Here is a 15,418-nt window from a genome sequence, read left to right on the forward strand (position 1 = left end):
CTCCTCTATTAAGCAGTTTCTCTGAACTGTCATCCCCATTCCTATCCCATTCATTCCCATTCGTCACTGAGAGGAAAGAGAGGCAATCCATACACACCTCACCTCCCACAGGCATTCCAGGCCCTAGACCCATCCCTCCCACCTCTCCAGGTTCTGCTTTATTCCATCGTATTTGCATCTTTCCCAACAACTGTCATCTATAGGCCCAGCCAGGGGTCCCTGTCGTAGACCACACGGCCACTGCTTCCTCCCTCCTAATCTATTTGTTACTCCCCAGGACTGCCACTGCCCAGGCTTCTTCAGCCTACTGGCCGCTTCATCTTGGCCCCATCTTCTCATCCCTCTTCCTTCAACCATCTGTTTAATTCCATCTTGGCTGGGTCTCTGCCTCTGGCCTCTTTTACCTTTCCTGTTTTCCTCCTTTTTGCAGTGCTGAGGGAACAGGTATTAATATCAGGGTAATTAATTAATCACGAACCTAACATTTGTCTAAGAACTCATTTTTATATAATTATGTTTCTTCATCTCAGGACTAACTTTAGACTGAAAGTGAGCATTTAATGAAAATTGAAAATGACAAATGCTAGACACTCTGCTTTTATAGAGCAAGCATTTTATTCTTAAAGGGCTTGTTTTTCAAGTCTAGGGCTACAGCCAAATTTTCAAGTAATTTGAAAGGTTCATGTTCTACGTGCTCTTGAAACCAATCTAGAGAATGAGTATTAAGGGACGGGAAATCATGGTCTTTGCAGTTTTGAAGACAACTCACACTGTCTTTCTGAACTGAAATCTGACCGATCAGTAAGCTCCTCTTTTGCTATTTTCTTGACCATTATTTTTTCTTTTTCTTTCTTTTTCCCTTCAGATCTTTATTGGAGTATAATTTCTTTACAATGTTCAATGTACAGTTTCCGCTGTACAACAAAGTGAATCAGCTGTATTTATACACATATCCACATATCCCCTCCCTCTTGAGCCTCCCTCCCACCCTCCCTATCCCATCCTTCCAGGTCATCACCAATCATTGAGCTGAACTCCCTGTGCTATGCAGCAGCTTCCCACTAGACATCTATTTTACATTTGGTAGTGTATATATATCAATGCTACTCTCTCACTTCATCCCATTTTCCCCTTCCCTCCCTGTGTCCTCAAGTCCATTCTCTACATCTGTCTTTATTCTTGCCCTGCCACTGGGTTCATCAGTACCATTTTTTTAGATTCCATATACGTGCGTTAGCATATGGTATTTGTTTTTCTCTTTCTGACTTACTTCACTCTGTATGACACACTCTAGGTCCATCCACCTCACTACAAATAACTCAATTTCATTCCCTTTTATGGCTGAGTAATATTCCACTTGTATATATGTGTCACATCTTCTTTATCCATTCATCTGTCGATGGACATTTAGGTTGCTTCCATTTGACCATTATTTTTTGAGCATTGTCATTTTTATGGTAACCTGAAAGCTCCCTCCTGCTACAATGTGCACAAGGTTCCGTAAACTATCCATAATCGGACAAGAAGTAACAATTTGCCTAATTTCCTGGTAACCATTCTTTGCCAGGTGACAAGAATTTCATCAAGGCAATCAAACAATATAGACAGCTTTTCTAACTAGGCAGTTGGGAACGGAAAACCCTCCATTAAGCTACAGATGAGACGAATTAGGTTTGAGTTGCAATTTGTTATTGGTCTACTTGGGCAGATGCCAGTATTTCAACTATCCATGCCAAACCAGCTCTCTACAATTGTTCCACTTTTCTGGAAGGAAAAGAACATTAATTCTATCTGCAACATTCTTAAAAATTTCAGGATCAACAGGACAGAGTCATCTGAAAGATATTTTTGAGATATGAGTTCTCTAGGTTTCCTGAATAATGCGAAGGCTACTTGTTAGATATGGGCATGGCTCCAGAGGAAGAGAAAATATCAATTCATCAATTCCTAGGATGCAAAACAGTGACAGCAGTGCCCAAAATGAGCTGTTCTGCTGCCTGTGAGCTCCATAAGCAACGAGTAGTAGAAATCCATCACAGCTTAAAATATTTCTTATGTGATACAGACAAAGAAATAAAACTATAAATTTATAAAATAGCATAGAAAATTATTTTGAAGATCTTTTAGTCCAATGATGTTTAAGGGAAGGATTAGGGGCAGGGAAGTGCAAATCAGAATCTCACAGGAAGAAGAAGGCATTTAAAAGTATACATGCCATCTTCTTCTAGGAAGATGGAATAGATGTACTTTTCCCTGTTCTTTCCACTAAGCACAACTAAAAACCTCGAACATTACATATATGTATAAAACAAACACAGACTCCAATAAATTGAGAAGAGAAGCAAACTAATTAGAGGCCTCAGCACCTGAGGAATGACATAGTGGTGAGCTCCACGGATTTTCTTTACGCCTCATAAGTTCCAGAATTAAAGCTAATGAAGCCAGTAATCCAGAAATGCCAAGGAGTACAGAAAAAAAGTTAAAAAGAAGAAAAAAGAAAAAAAGAAAAGCCTGTTCTCTTTGGCCAGAGTACCAGGAAAGGGACAGCCTAGAACGAGAGAAAATTTAGACAATAACCACTCTACCCTACTCAACACCACAGAAAAAACTGACAGCCCTACCCTCACTAGCAAGGGCTTAGTGGAGAGTCTAGACTTAAAACCTTGGGAGGCAATAATAAGGCAGCCCGATCTCTCTCTGTGTCGGGGTGGTGTCAGAGGAAGTTGAGTGGAAAGCTAGGACTCTCCTACCCCTACTGGGCAATAAGCTTTTATATATAGAATGGATAAACAACAAGGTCCTATTGTACAGTACAAAGAACTATATTCAATACCCTATGATAAACCATAATGGAAAAGAATATATTAAAAAAAAAGAATGTATACATGTATAATTGAACCACTTTTGCTATACAGCAGAAACTAACACAACATTGTAAATCAACTATACTTCAATAAAAATACAATAAAATAAAATGCAAGTTAACACAGGAAAAAAAAAACCTTGGAGACCACGGCTGTGGGGTGGGGGGTGGGGGGTGGGGATGGGAGGGTCTGGACTTCTACCCCAACCAGCAGTAATGAGACGCCCCTCCCTCCCCCTGATGGGACAGTGTCAGAGGAGTTCAAACGGAGAATCAGGGAGTCCATCCCTGCTCTATAAAAACTCTTGAACAGTAAGATCTGATGAGCTTCTGGGATGATAACGTGCAGGAAGGGTGGCCCATCCCAGTTCCACTGCGGCAGAAGATTCTGCGCTTGAGACCCTCCTGGACCTCGTCCTATGTACTTCTTCTTCTGGCTGTTCATCTGTATCCTTTGATGTTTCTTTGTAATAAATCAGTAATCTAGTAAGTAGACTGATTTCCTGAATTCTGTCAAATTCATGAATTCTTGATAGCAAATTAATCAAGGAAGGGTTGTGGGAACCTCTGACTTATAGCCAGTTGGTCAGAAGCATAGGTAACAACCTAGACTTGTGACTGGCATAAGAAATAGCAGGAGGGGGAAAGTCTTGTAGGGCTAAGCCTTTAACCTGTGGGATCTGATACCATCTCCATGCAGACAGAATCAGAACTGAGTTAAACTGCAGGACACACATCTGGTGTCAGAATTGAAGGTGCTGTAGTAGAGTACTGAGAGTATAGGAGACATACAGGAGTGTTTTTCCTCTAGAAAATCATACAGAGAATATTCTCTGATCATAATGTTGAGTTAAAAAATGGTGAGTTAAAGAAGCTAGACACAAAAGAACACATACTATGTAAGTTCATTTATGTAACTATGAAAACCATATGTGGGTGGTAAAAGTGAAAAAAAGGCAGTGATGATCATGAATGTCAGAACAGCGGTTCCCTATGATAGTGGCAGTGGGGAGAGATGGAGCTGTGATTGGAAAAGGGCACACAGAGAGTTTCTGGGTGCTGCGAAGTTTTATTTCTTAACCTAGGTGGTGGCTGTATATTCCAATAACGTGTTAAGCTTTATATACACGCTTTATGCTCGTCTATCCATGCCTAATATTTCCCAATGAAATAAGTTATAAAAATAATCTTGTATTTGCAAAAACCTTGCCTATTTCTTCCTATTTATTTATGGCTGCGTTTGGGTCTTTGTCGCTGCACATGGGCTTTCTTTAGTTGTGGTGAGCAGGGGCTACTCTTCGTTGCGGTGCGCGAGCTTCTCATTGCAGTGGCTTCTCTTATTGTGGAGCATGGGCTCTGGATGGGCGGGCTTCAGTAGTTGCAGCACATGGGCTCAGGAGTTGCAGCACACGGGCCCTAGAGTGTGCAGGCTTCAGCAGTTGCTGTGTGTGGGCTCAGTAGTTGCGGTGCACAGGTTTAGTTGTTCCGCGGCATGTGGGATCTTCCCAGATCAGGGATCGAACCTGTGTCCCTTGCATTGACAGGCAGATTCTTAACCACTGCATCACCAGGGAAGTCCCTACATTGCCTATTTCTTAAAATTCTGTTTTTATTTTTCATTTATGCTCTACCACATGTTAGAAAAAACTGATGGTATGTCTTATTATGATTCCTACCTAATAAGGTTTGGGAGCACAGTCATTCCTAAGCTCCTTTTTTTCTGAATAGAAGAACAAAAAAACCACAGACCTACTGCATCAGAAACCCTGGGGGTGGGGCCCAGAAATCTGTGCTTTAACAAGCCCTCTTGGTGATTGTGATGCTCGCCAATGTTTGAGAACCACTGTATAAGCGCACACATAAATTATCCTTGTTATTTTCATAGAAAAATAACTTCATCTTAAGACCTTGTTGACATTACTTCCCAGCACTCTTAGAGCACCTTGCATCGTACACCTACAGGCACCCCTTCTATCAAAAGTTGTACTAGCTGTTGTGCAAAACTAACCTGGAGACCTGATTCAGCCATGGGGAAGGAGGTTTTGTACTCTTATTTTCTACAGTATTTGAAGAGTGATCTAATCTCTTTAATAATCATAAGAACTTGAGGCTCAGAGGGGCAACAGATCACGCCCACCATGTGTGAATGGCAAGACCCATCACCAAAACCCAGGCCTCTGGAATGAGCGTCCAAGATTTGATCTCCTAAAAGCATTTAACAAGCATTAAATTGGTAAATTCTATTCCCATTAGCCAAAGTGTGCATCTTTGATAGGGCTCGTGGCCACCACTGGGGATGAGGATAAAACAAACTACTTTCTTGCACAGCCACGTTTACTGAGCAGCCCCAGGAGACCTCCTTCTTTAGTTAGGGTTGAAGAGTCCAAGGACACTGTCCTGGCTGAGGCAACAAAAAACTTCCCTCCAGGTTTGAGGCTGGTAAGTAGTGAGCTGGCACAGCTGTGCACGAGGTCAGCTGCGTGTGTGCTAGGTACTCATGATGAGACGTGGTTTCCAGCCTCAAGATGATGACAATTCTGAACACTAACCCTTATGCACTAGCACCAACCTTCCCTGAAATGAAAGCACTAGAGATAAGCTGCCAATTCATTTCAGTTAAAGTAAAGGTACCACCTCTTCCCTCCCACCCAAAAGAAAAACCTCTGGAAAAAGGTTAATTTTCTGATTCTGAGGGAGAGAAGTAATCTAGAGCCAGAGATCTACCAGACAAACTGCTTCACCTCTGTAAGGACTTGAAACAGGAGTTTCAAGAGTCAGTGCTTCAAGGGCTTGCTACATGTTGTCAAGGCAACCACAGCCCAGAGCTCTCACAACAGGAATCTTCCCAGACAGGTTTTCAGGCAATCGCTTACCCAAAGTTCTTTTTGTTTTAAGCTATTATTTAAATTCTTTTAAAATAAAAACCATTAAAAATATATCTTTCTATTATCCTGGAACTCTCGTTATTTCTTGGAGTTTAATTCTTCCTATCAAATGTCTAGTCCTCTATGTAAATAAAATTCCAAGGTAGTAAGGGCCTTGAAGCAATAATTTTCACTTTGTAATCATACGAATCATGCTGTCTTTGAAAATAAACTCAAGCAGGTATGGTCCAAAAAGCTTGTGTGTTTTGGATGAAAAGAGAGTACTGGTTCCAAACAATGATTATTACATGAGGGTGGGGAAGAAAAGGCTAAACAAAACCCAGCAGAAGTGCAGGCAAACAAACCTACGGTATAAAGAAATACTGATAAGACAAGGGAAATCCACAAAATGACGTATTCCATGATTTTATGGTATTATTGTTGTTTTAGGTGTGATACTGGAATTGTGAAAAAGGAACAAAGGATGGAAAGAAGGAAGGAAGGGAGGGAGGAAGGGAGGGAGGGAAGGGAGGAATATAGGAAGGAAGGAAGGAAGGAAGAAGGGGGGGAGGAAAGAGTGAGCCTTCATCTTCTCGTGATATATACTGAACTCTTTACAGATGAGGTTACATGATGTCTGGGACTTTCCACAAAATAATTCAGAGCAGAGGTGTACAGATGAAATAAGATGGGTCACATAGTAGCAGCTGTTGAAGATGGGTGATTAGTGTTTGGGGGTTCTCTATACTATTTGCGCTTTTTGGTTTAGGTTGGAAATTTTACATAATAAAAAAATTATTTAAAAAAAAAGGCAGGAGAGATAGGACAAGAGGAAAAGGAAAGCAGGTGAGTCAAGGAAAATGGATAAGAATAAGGGAATGAAAAGAAGACAGTGAAAGGGAAGAAAGATAGAGAGAAAGAAAGAGAAACAGAAGCAAAGAGATGTGTGCACATGGTGGAGATGCCACGAAGGACTCAGGAGGCCCCATAATTTATGTAGGCTGCGCAGCATTGATGGATAAAACTTGGAAAAGCTCAATGTCACAAAAGCCTGTCCCTGTAAAAATTCCGATAAGAGTCCAGTTCTGATGTGCCTCTTTCACTGCTCTAGGCTAATCACACTGCACATCCATCTTAGCCCACACAGCCTTTGGGGAACATGGGGGGAGGGCAGGGAGGCACATTTTGAGTTCGTTTCAATGGACAGTTGTCACGGATTGCATCTGCCTGGCCCCAGTGGGACTGATGGGCAAACCATCAGTCTTATTACTGGGCACCAACATGTACAGAAGGCAGAGTGTAGAAACACGAGAAGGAAATCAAACACAGGAATTTAAAATCCAATGAAAATAAGTGCAAATAAAAGTTCATAAGATCTCCACAGTAAAGAAACTCAGCAAAGAGTCAACTCTTGATTACTCCAGTAAAGGAGACAAGAAAAGTTAATCCAAACATCATTTATGTCCAGTCCTATGTTTCTGTTTCGTTCAGATTTTACATTGGAGGATTTGTGTTTGGGGATTGCTCAGCAAGCACCAGAAACAACTAATGAAGCCCTGCTCTCACAGATTCCACAGGCATTACTTTGAATCCTATATGGTTTGGACTTCCTTTTTCTCCTTCGTATACTTGTCTGATTTTGAAGGGAACTCGTAGGGAAATGCTCCCCAAATAATTATCCAGATGATTCCTGATAAAAATCAGGCCCCAGAGTCTACTCCAATCAAAACACAGCCATGGCCTGGTCCAGAAGCAGCTCAGGCACCAGAGCACTGGTGACAGGGCAGAGATCAAAGTCAGAGACATAGCTGCCTCAATAGGCCATACCACATGTCTTAGATGCTAACTATGTCACTGTCACAAGGAACTCACAGGGCCATCCCCTAGGACCAGTGCGTGGTCACCAAGGCCATAACCTGAACACATGAGAGTAGAATGCAGGTCACACCCTCTCCAGAAAGGCTGCCAATTATTCCACAAAGTAATGTTCCACCAAAAAAACATGTCTGATCTCTTTCACTGCAAAGTTTGGAATTTTATCTCTTTACTCTTCCCTTAGTAGATGTTCAACTATCCAAATTTAGTTTTCAGTTTCTTACTATCCAAATCAAGATGATACAAGCTGTTTTGGGAATAACATCTGAAAAAGTGAAACACGGTGCTGAACTAAAAGACATCATGTGATTGTCATTCTGGCTCACCAGAAATGCGTACTTTTTTTCTTTTAATTCAGAGAATTAAGTATTTTCTGTAAGAAATATGAGAATGCAGCTCCAGGGCTGGACCATTCCTACAGGGATTCTCATCCAGGCAAAGGCAGGAAGAATGAGGGCATGATCTGCATTTTCAAGTTAGCCTTCTCCATTTGGGGGAAGAAGATAACGTTTCTGAGCCATCTTATTTTTTAAACATTCTGTTAACTGTCAGATAGCCATCTGCTTAATTATTCAGTTTTTACGAGACTTTAGGATTGTTATTTGCAAAGGGCACAGATTTGCCTGTCAATTAAATAAACTATTCCTCTACCTCCTCACTCTGCTGCTCTGTATGACCAATCAGATTGTAAAGGTTTCATTAAAAAGCACTGGTGGATTTCTGTGAAAAAGGGCATCAAGAAAACATGTATCTAAACTTGATTCCATTACTCCCATTACAATGACCAAGAGAATATAAAGATGGGGGCCAGTGGGACCTGCACCAATATAGGAAATAACAGAGGTGCCACTGACATGGCAGAAATGTCAAGAAAATTTGGCAGATGGGACTAGGTTGAAGAAAAATACTGTAAGCCAAACAGCATCTCCCCCTCTTTAAGGACAGACTGGGTTCTTGAGAAGCAGGGCTCTGGCACCCCTTACTTGAAAGGGCAAATCCAGAGAGGAGAGTGGGCTACGGAGCAGGTGGAAAGCCCGCAAACTGGACACCCCTGGCTGCAGTGCCTCAGAAGCATTTGAAGCAGTCATGGTCAAGGGCATCTGTGACACCACAACTCAAAAACGAGTAAAGATCAGAGCAAAGAGAAAGATGCCCCAGGAGCTAAGGGTTACCCGAACCAGACAGAAATAATGAGGCAAGAGAGTATGACAGAGCTTCCACTCCACTCCCCTCAGGCTGATGGATCTCTAAACTGATACACAAGTCCACCTCACTCAGGAAACAGGGGGAAAAAATCCACAAAGTGTCTATGAAAAGATTCTGAAACAAACAAGGAGACCAGGGCATTTCAAACTTGTAAAAAGATTTATTATAAGAAACAAAGATAATTTTTCAAGAGCATTGCCTTGTACTCTCAAGAAAATTTCTGAACAAACATGGTCTGTGAAATGAGATAAGATAGCAAAATAATAAGAAAAAAAAGCGTCTGGCCAAGAGGCTTAAGAAAGAAAATGGGAACTGAATGCGATGAGGAAAACTAAGAATTAATCTAAAAATACAATAGCATTACTATCTGCATTAGAAACCATACAAAGCAGCCCCGATTCAATAGAAACTGAATCAGTGATGTGGAAAGCAAACATGAGTTCTCCCAAAAGGTAGAGAAAAACAAAGGGACCAAAGTCACGAGAAAGATGGTGAAACAATGGAGGACAGTGAACAGAGCACATACTGAAAGTCAGTGTTCTTGAGAAAGAAAGTCTAGAAAACTACTAGGAGGAAAGGCCCACACTGCAGATTAAAAGTGGTCACCAAGCACCAGGCAAAATTAAAGTGAAAGGATGGACACTGAGCTACACTCTGATGAAAATTTTAAATGGCAAACGCAGAGACAGAAGGAGTCCAAAATGAGGGTAGAAAGACCACTATATTACAAAGAGAAGATCTGGGCTGGCTTCAGACTTCTCCATCAGAGACCAATGGGCCAGATGGTGGTGGTTCCATAAATCTACACCTGTGATTAAATTGTACAGAACTACTACTACTATTACCACTACACATATACTACACAAACACACTATGTGTGCATATAAAAACTGGTGAAATCTGAATAAGATTTGTACTCTGGTTAATAGTATTGTGCCAATGTTAGTTTCCTGGTTTTGATATTACATCGCAGTTGTATAAAATGTTATCATTGGGGGAAGCTGGGTGAAGGGTCCATAGGGCAACTTCCTGTGAGTCTATAATTTTTCTTTTCTTGAGATAGTAGATCAAGGATCAAGGTCTACTAAAGAGATTGGAAAGAAAAAAGAATTCCATACCCCAATAAGTTGCTGGTCATAGGTGAAAGCAATGAAATTCATTCTCCTTTATGAAAATAACATGTAATATCAGAAGATTCAAAGCAAAAGCTAAAACATCTGAACATTTTTTCATGAATCTAAATTTTGAAAATGGGCAATCATGCTCTCTAAGGTCTACTGATGAGCACTGAAACCAGTTAAGGAGGATTCAGTTTAAGTAATTGTTATGAATATGATTTGAAAACCAAAAGCAAAAATCTATGTTTATATTTAAGAAATGATACATAAGAAAAGTTACAATAAGAAATTAGGCCTAAAATCTAACATACCCAAAAAGAAAACCTCTGGAAAATAGATTTAGAAAGTGGGAAGTGTATCTGCCAGCTGACCTCCTTATCTTACTGACACATGGGAAGGAAAAACATATATACTGTTTTATTTTCTATGTTGATACTAAACACGTGGGTTCTTTTTTTAAGACCTTAAAGCTATCTTTTAGTAGAATAAAAAACTGATATACTAGTTATAAAAATAAATACAAATAGCTTACATTTCCCTGTTAAAGACAAAGACTCTAAATTAGCCAAAAGAAGGTTTCTCCCATATTCTTTGTCCATCTCTTAATTTTTTTAATTAATTGGATCTACAAGTGATGCACCAAAAGAATTCAACAAATAAAGGATAAATTTCTTTTTAAATGGGCAAAATATATCAAGGAAACAGAAACACAAGATAGTAGGGATGGCACTGTCAATGTCAGACAATGAGAAGAAACCTCTGTTACCAGGTATTAAAGCCAACTATAAAGCAATTGTAACTAAAAATAGTTTAGCAATGACATAGTAATAAATGAATCAAATGAACAGAAAAAGAACTTAGTGTATAATACTAGTGTAAAAGAACATGGTTATAATAGAGGTAGCCTTTTAAATCAATGAGGAAAAGACTGAAAATAAAAGATGGAAACAATTGGTTATTTAGAAAAGGTAGGAATTCCTTATCTTATATCATATACTAAAATAATTCCAGTTGAGTTAAACACAAAAATTAAACAAAAGACTGAGAATAGATACCTGAAAGGCCTTTCCAAGTACATATTTGTGTGCTAACAATAATCCCACTACAAACAAAATGCAAGGCAAACAATAAATTGAGGGAAAGTATTTGTAACAAAATGAAAATCATTAAGAAAAGGACAAACACCCTCTACCTATATGGGCAAAAGACATATTAGATCATTCATACTGCCCCCGCCCTACCCCCTACCCCCAAATTCAAACATTCATTAAAAGCACGAAAAAACTCATTATTACTACTAATAAAAGAAGTACAGATGAAAACAACTATATAATAACTTGGGAGTATAAATATGTATAACCTTTATGGAGGATAATTTGGCAATAGGAAAGTAACATAAGCAAATTATACCTTTAAGTATCTTTAAATTCAAGTACCATAAGCTTTAAATTTGTTCATGGTTTTTTCAGACTTCATATTAAGGGAATAAAATATGTATACTAAAATATCTGCTCCAAGTGTGGGGGGGTGAGCACGGTCATAAATTGGCCAGCGGATTAGCCTAGCCCTGCCACTCGGGTGACCAGCAACAGAATGACGTCAATAAAAGTACCCATGTCTTAGAGCTTTCTAAAGATCTGAAGAGAGAATTATGGGTGCCTGGCCCAAGGGAATCGCTCAGTAACTAGTAGACCGTGATTGCAGGGGGTGGTGATATTCATCTACAACCCTGCACTAACAGGTTCAAAATCCCTTATCTGAAATGCTTGTGGTCAAACTGTGGTGCTTCAGAATTAAGACCTTTTCAGATATTAAAAGATAATAGGATACTTACCTTACCAGGTCTGGGAGAGCACCTGGTAATCAATTACATTACTATTCCTAGAGTAAAATATATGAATAGTCACTCTAAGTGAGATAAACATCAGTTCAGGTCAGGTTTTGTAGTCAAATGAGTTATGGAAAAACTTTCCATTTTTAGAGCTTTCTGGACTTCAGATATTTACAAAAGGGACTGAGAACCTGTATTTATAATAGAGAAACATTAGAATCTATCTAAATGTATGATAATAAGGGATAGGTTACATAAATTATGATATATTCATAAGATGGAAAACTATACAGCTATAAAAAGTCACTTTTTCTAAAGAATATTTAATAAACTGGGAAAATGTTCATGAATAGCAGGTAAAAAAAGAGAAAAATTTTAAAAAACATGAATTGTGAATTCTATTTTGCAAAAGTGAATTATATAGATGTCTACAATTCCAGAATAAAAGACTACAAGGAACCATACCAGGACGTTAAATTAACCATGACTTATGTTCTTCTTTATATGTTTCTGTATTTTCTAATCTTCTACGATAATCAGGAAAACAATCCATTAATTTTTGAACCATTTATGGTTGCTGTTCCTGCATAGGATTAGGCTAGTTCTCATCCTAGAGGGTTAACAAGCCCATCTCTGCCCTCAAGGGATCTACCAACGCATCTCTGGAGAGCTTAGAGCATTAAAAATTCTCTCCACATTAGAATGCATTTCATTCTCCATCTAGTGCTTCCCCCACCGGCACCTCAGGACAACTTGACTCAGGCACCAGGACTTTTTCACACCTCCACAAATGAAACTCTGGTGACCTTGCAAGTTAGAGATAAAAATGGTATCAGTGCTGCAATAAGAACTTGATTTAGCCCATGACCTATCTAAAGAAGCTTGAAAGAAAGAAAGGAAGGAAGGAAGGAAGGAAGGAAGGAAGGAAGGAAGGAAGGAAGGAAGGAAGGAAGGAAGAAAAAGAGAAAGAAAGAAGGAAAGAAAAAGGAAGGAAGGAAAGCAGGGACTGTTTAAATGTGTTGGATTTTTACTCTTTCTCACTGTACTCATCAAATCGCAATCATTTAAGAAATTGTGGGGAAGGTGATTGCATTTGGGTTTGTTCCAGGTGTTTCTCATGAGTAAAAGGACATGAACTTGAACTTGACAGACCCAACAATGAAAAGCATTTCGTAGAGTTGATGGGATGCTAAGAGGGATCATGACGTTGGTTCGTGGAGAGGACAAGCAAGGGTTCATCTTACCTAACAGACCACTCATCAATATCTAAGGGGTGGTCTTTGGCCACAGCTTTGAAGGGCTCAGCCATATTTAGCATGGGTGTTCCTAACACCCAGGTGGTCTTCACTGAACTCCTCCCAGGTCTGGGATTCTCCAATGGTTTAATACACAGTTTGAAAGCATTTTATACCAAAAGGCTATTTGTTATAAGCCTCAATTCCAAATGTGGAACGAAAGAGATGAATGATCCATCAGCCTACAGCTAATCACCTAAAGGGACCACATGGGTTGATATTTAATCACTTTTACATAGATCCCAGTAGTCTTTTTAAACTATTGCTGAGAACAAGAGAAATCCTTGTGCAAAGCTTTTGCCACACATAAATCATAGCCAACTGTGAAGTTAAAAAAGAAGTGAACTCTCTTAGCTTAATCCCACAGAAAATTACTTGTTTGCAGGTAAATGATCCACTGGGGATACTTTTATATTTGTGGAGTGTTAATCCTTCCCTCTTGCTTTCTGCCACCCTCCTTCTCCTCCCCACACCCGAAGAGAAGGAAGATAAAGTAAACGTGCACAATCCCCCAATCAATCAGGACCTTGGTTAAAATAAAGACCTTCCAGGAAAAAAGGTGACTTACTCTGTCCCAGCTGAAACACAGGCCCAGGCGATCAAGCTGTTTCCTCATGTGCCTAATATTACTGCGAAACAAAGGGAAGAGAGTTTCGATTTTAGGAACAGAAAAAACCATAAACAAACTACAATTTGAGAATGTGAAAAGATAACTGGAAAAGTCTGATTATTCCAAAGGGCTTTAAGTGTTGTTTTGCCCTGGTAAAAAGATTAATCACTAAGAATCAACAAAAATATCTGTGTAGTAGAAGACATCTACTCTTTGGACCCTTGCAAAATCTACTAAGAACCCAATAGTCTTTGGTCCTGGGGACTGATCCTTTCCCTGGCCATTCAGAAAGGCAACCCTTCCGATTTGTGCACTCCCGGCCCATCCATATGCCTGTGTTCTGCACAAATTTAAGCCAAGCATTTACAAATCTAAAAGCGACTGAAAAGAAAAATCTTAACATACAAATTACAGGAATCCAACAGAAGCCACAAAGTGCTTTGTCAATCAAAACCTAAAACTTAAAATTTCCCAATGACTGGAAAACAGGAGAGAAGTAAATTAATCAGCTTTAATATAATATGAAATAAGAAAATATTCTTTTCTTTTTTCTATTTAAATTTTTTAAATTTAAAAAATTTTAACCTTTTTTATTGAATTTACATACATAAATGTATAAATACATTTATAAATACATATATAAATTACATAAATAAATGTTAATGTACAATGTTGTGTTAGTTTCAGGTACACAGTAAAGGGTTTCAGTTATACAAATATACATATATTTTTTCAGATTATTTTCCATTATAGATTATTATAAAATGTTGATATAGTTTCCTGTGCTATATGGTAGGTCCTTGCTGTTTGTCTGTTTTATATAGAATAATATGTATATGTTAATCCCAAACTCCTAATTTATTCCCCCCGTTCTGCCCCACTATCCCCTTTGGCAACCATAAATTTGTTTTCTATGTCTGTGAGTCTACTTCTGTTTTGTAAATAAGTTCATTTATATCATTTTTTTAGATTCCCCATATAAGTGATATCATATGATATTTGTATTCCTCTATCTGATTTACTTTAGTTATTATGATAATCTCTAGGTCCTCTTTTTTTCTTTTTTTTTTTTTTTTTTTTCTTTTTTTTTATTTTTATTATTTTATTTTATTTTTTTGGGGGGTACACCAGGTTCAATCAACTGTTTTTATACACATATCCCCATATTCCCTCCCTTCCTTGACGCCCCCATCTCGATTCCCCCCCACCCTCCCTGCCCCAGTCCTCTAAGGCATCTTCCATCCTCGAGTTGGACTCCCTTTGTTATACAACAACTTCCCACTGACTATTTTACAGTTGGTAGTATATATATGTCTGTACTACTCTCCCGCTTCTTCTCAGTTTCCCCTTCACCCCCCGCCCCCTCCCATACCTCGAGTTCTCCAGTCCATTCCCTGTATCTGCTTCCCTGTTCTTGTCACTGAGTTCATCAGTACCATTTTTAGATTCCGTATATGTGAGTTAGCATGCAATATTTGTCTTTCTCTTTCTGACTTACTTCACTCTGTATGACAGATTGTAGTTCTATCCACCTCATTACATATAGCTCCATCTCATCGCTTTTTATAGCTGAGTAATATTCCATTGTATATATATGCCACATCTTCTGTATCCATTCATTTGTTGATGGGCATTTAGGTTGCTTCCATGTCCTGGCCATTGTAAAGAGTGCTGCAATAAACATTATGGTACAAGTTTCTTTTGGGATTATGGTTTTCTTTGGGTATATGCCCAGGAGTGGGATTACTGGATCATA

The 15,418-nt window shown here is 39.0% G+C and overlaps 1 protein-coding gene across 2 annotated transcripts in view; it reads right to left on the reverse strand.

Annotated features, from left to right (window-relative positions):
* Nucleotides 1-15,418, reverse strand: part of LARS2 (leucyl-tRNA synthetase 2, mitochondrial) — a 147,328-nt gene that overhangs the window by 100,645 nt on the left and 31,265 nt on the right. For both annotated transcript variants that reach the window (XM_057706095.1, XM_057706094.1), the window contains exon 5: nt 13,621-13,681. In XM_057706095.1, coding sequence (XP_057562078.1) covers nt 13,621-13,681 — 61 coding nt within the window. The remainder of the gene's footprint in view (nt 1-13,620; nt 13,682-15,418) is intronic.

The sequence above is a fragment of the Hippopotamus amphibius genome, chromosome 13 (assembly GCF_030028045.1).
Source record: "Hippopotamus amphibius kiboko isolate mHipAmp2 chromosome 13, mHipAmp2.hap2, whole genome shotgun sequence".
Taxonomy (NCBI): domain Eukaryota; kingdom Metazoa; phylum Chordata; class Mammalia; order Artiodactyla; family Hippopotamidae; genus Hippopotamus; species Hippopotamus amphibius.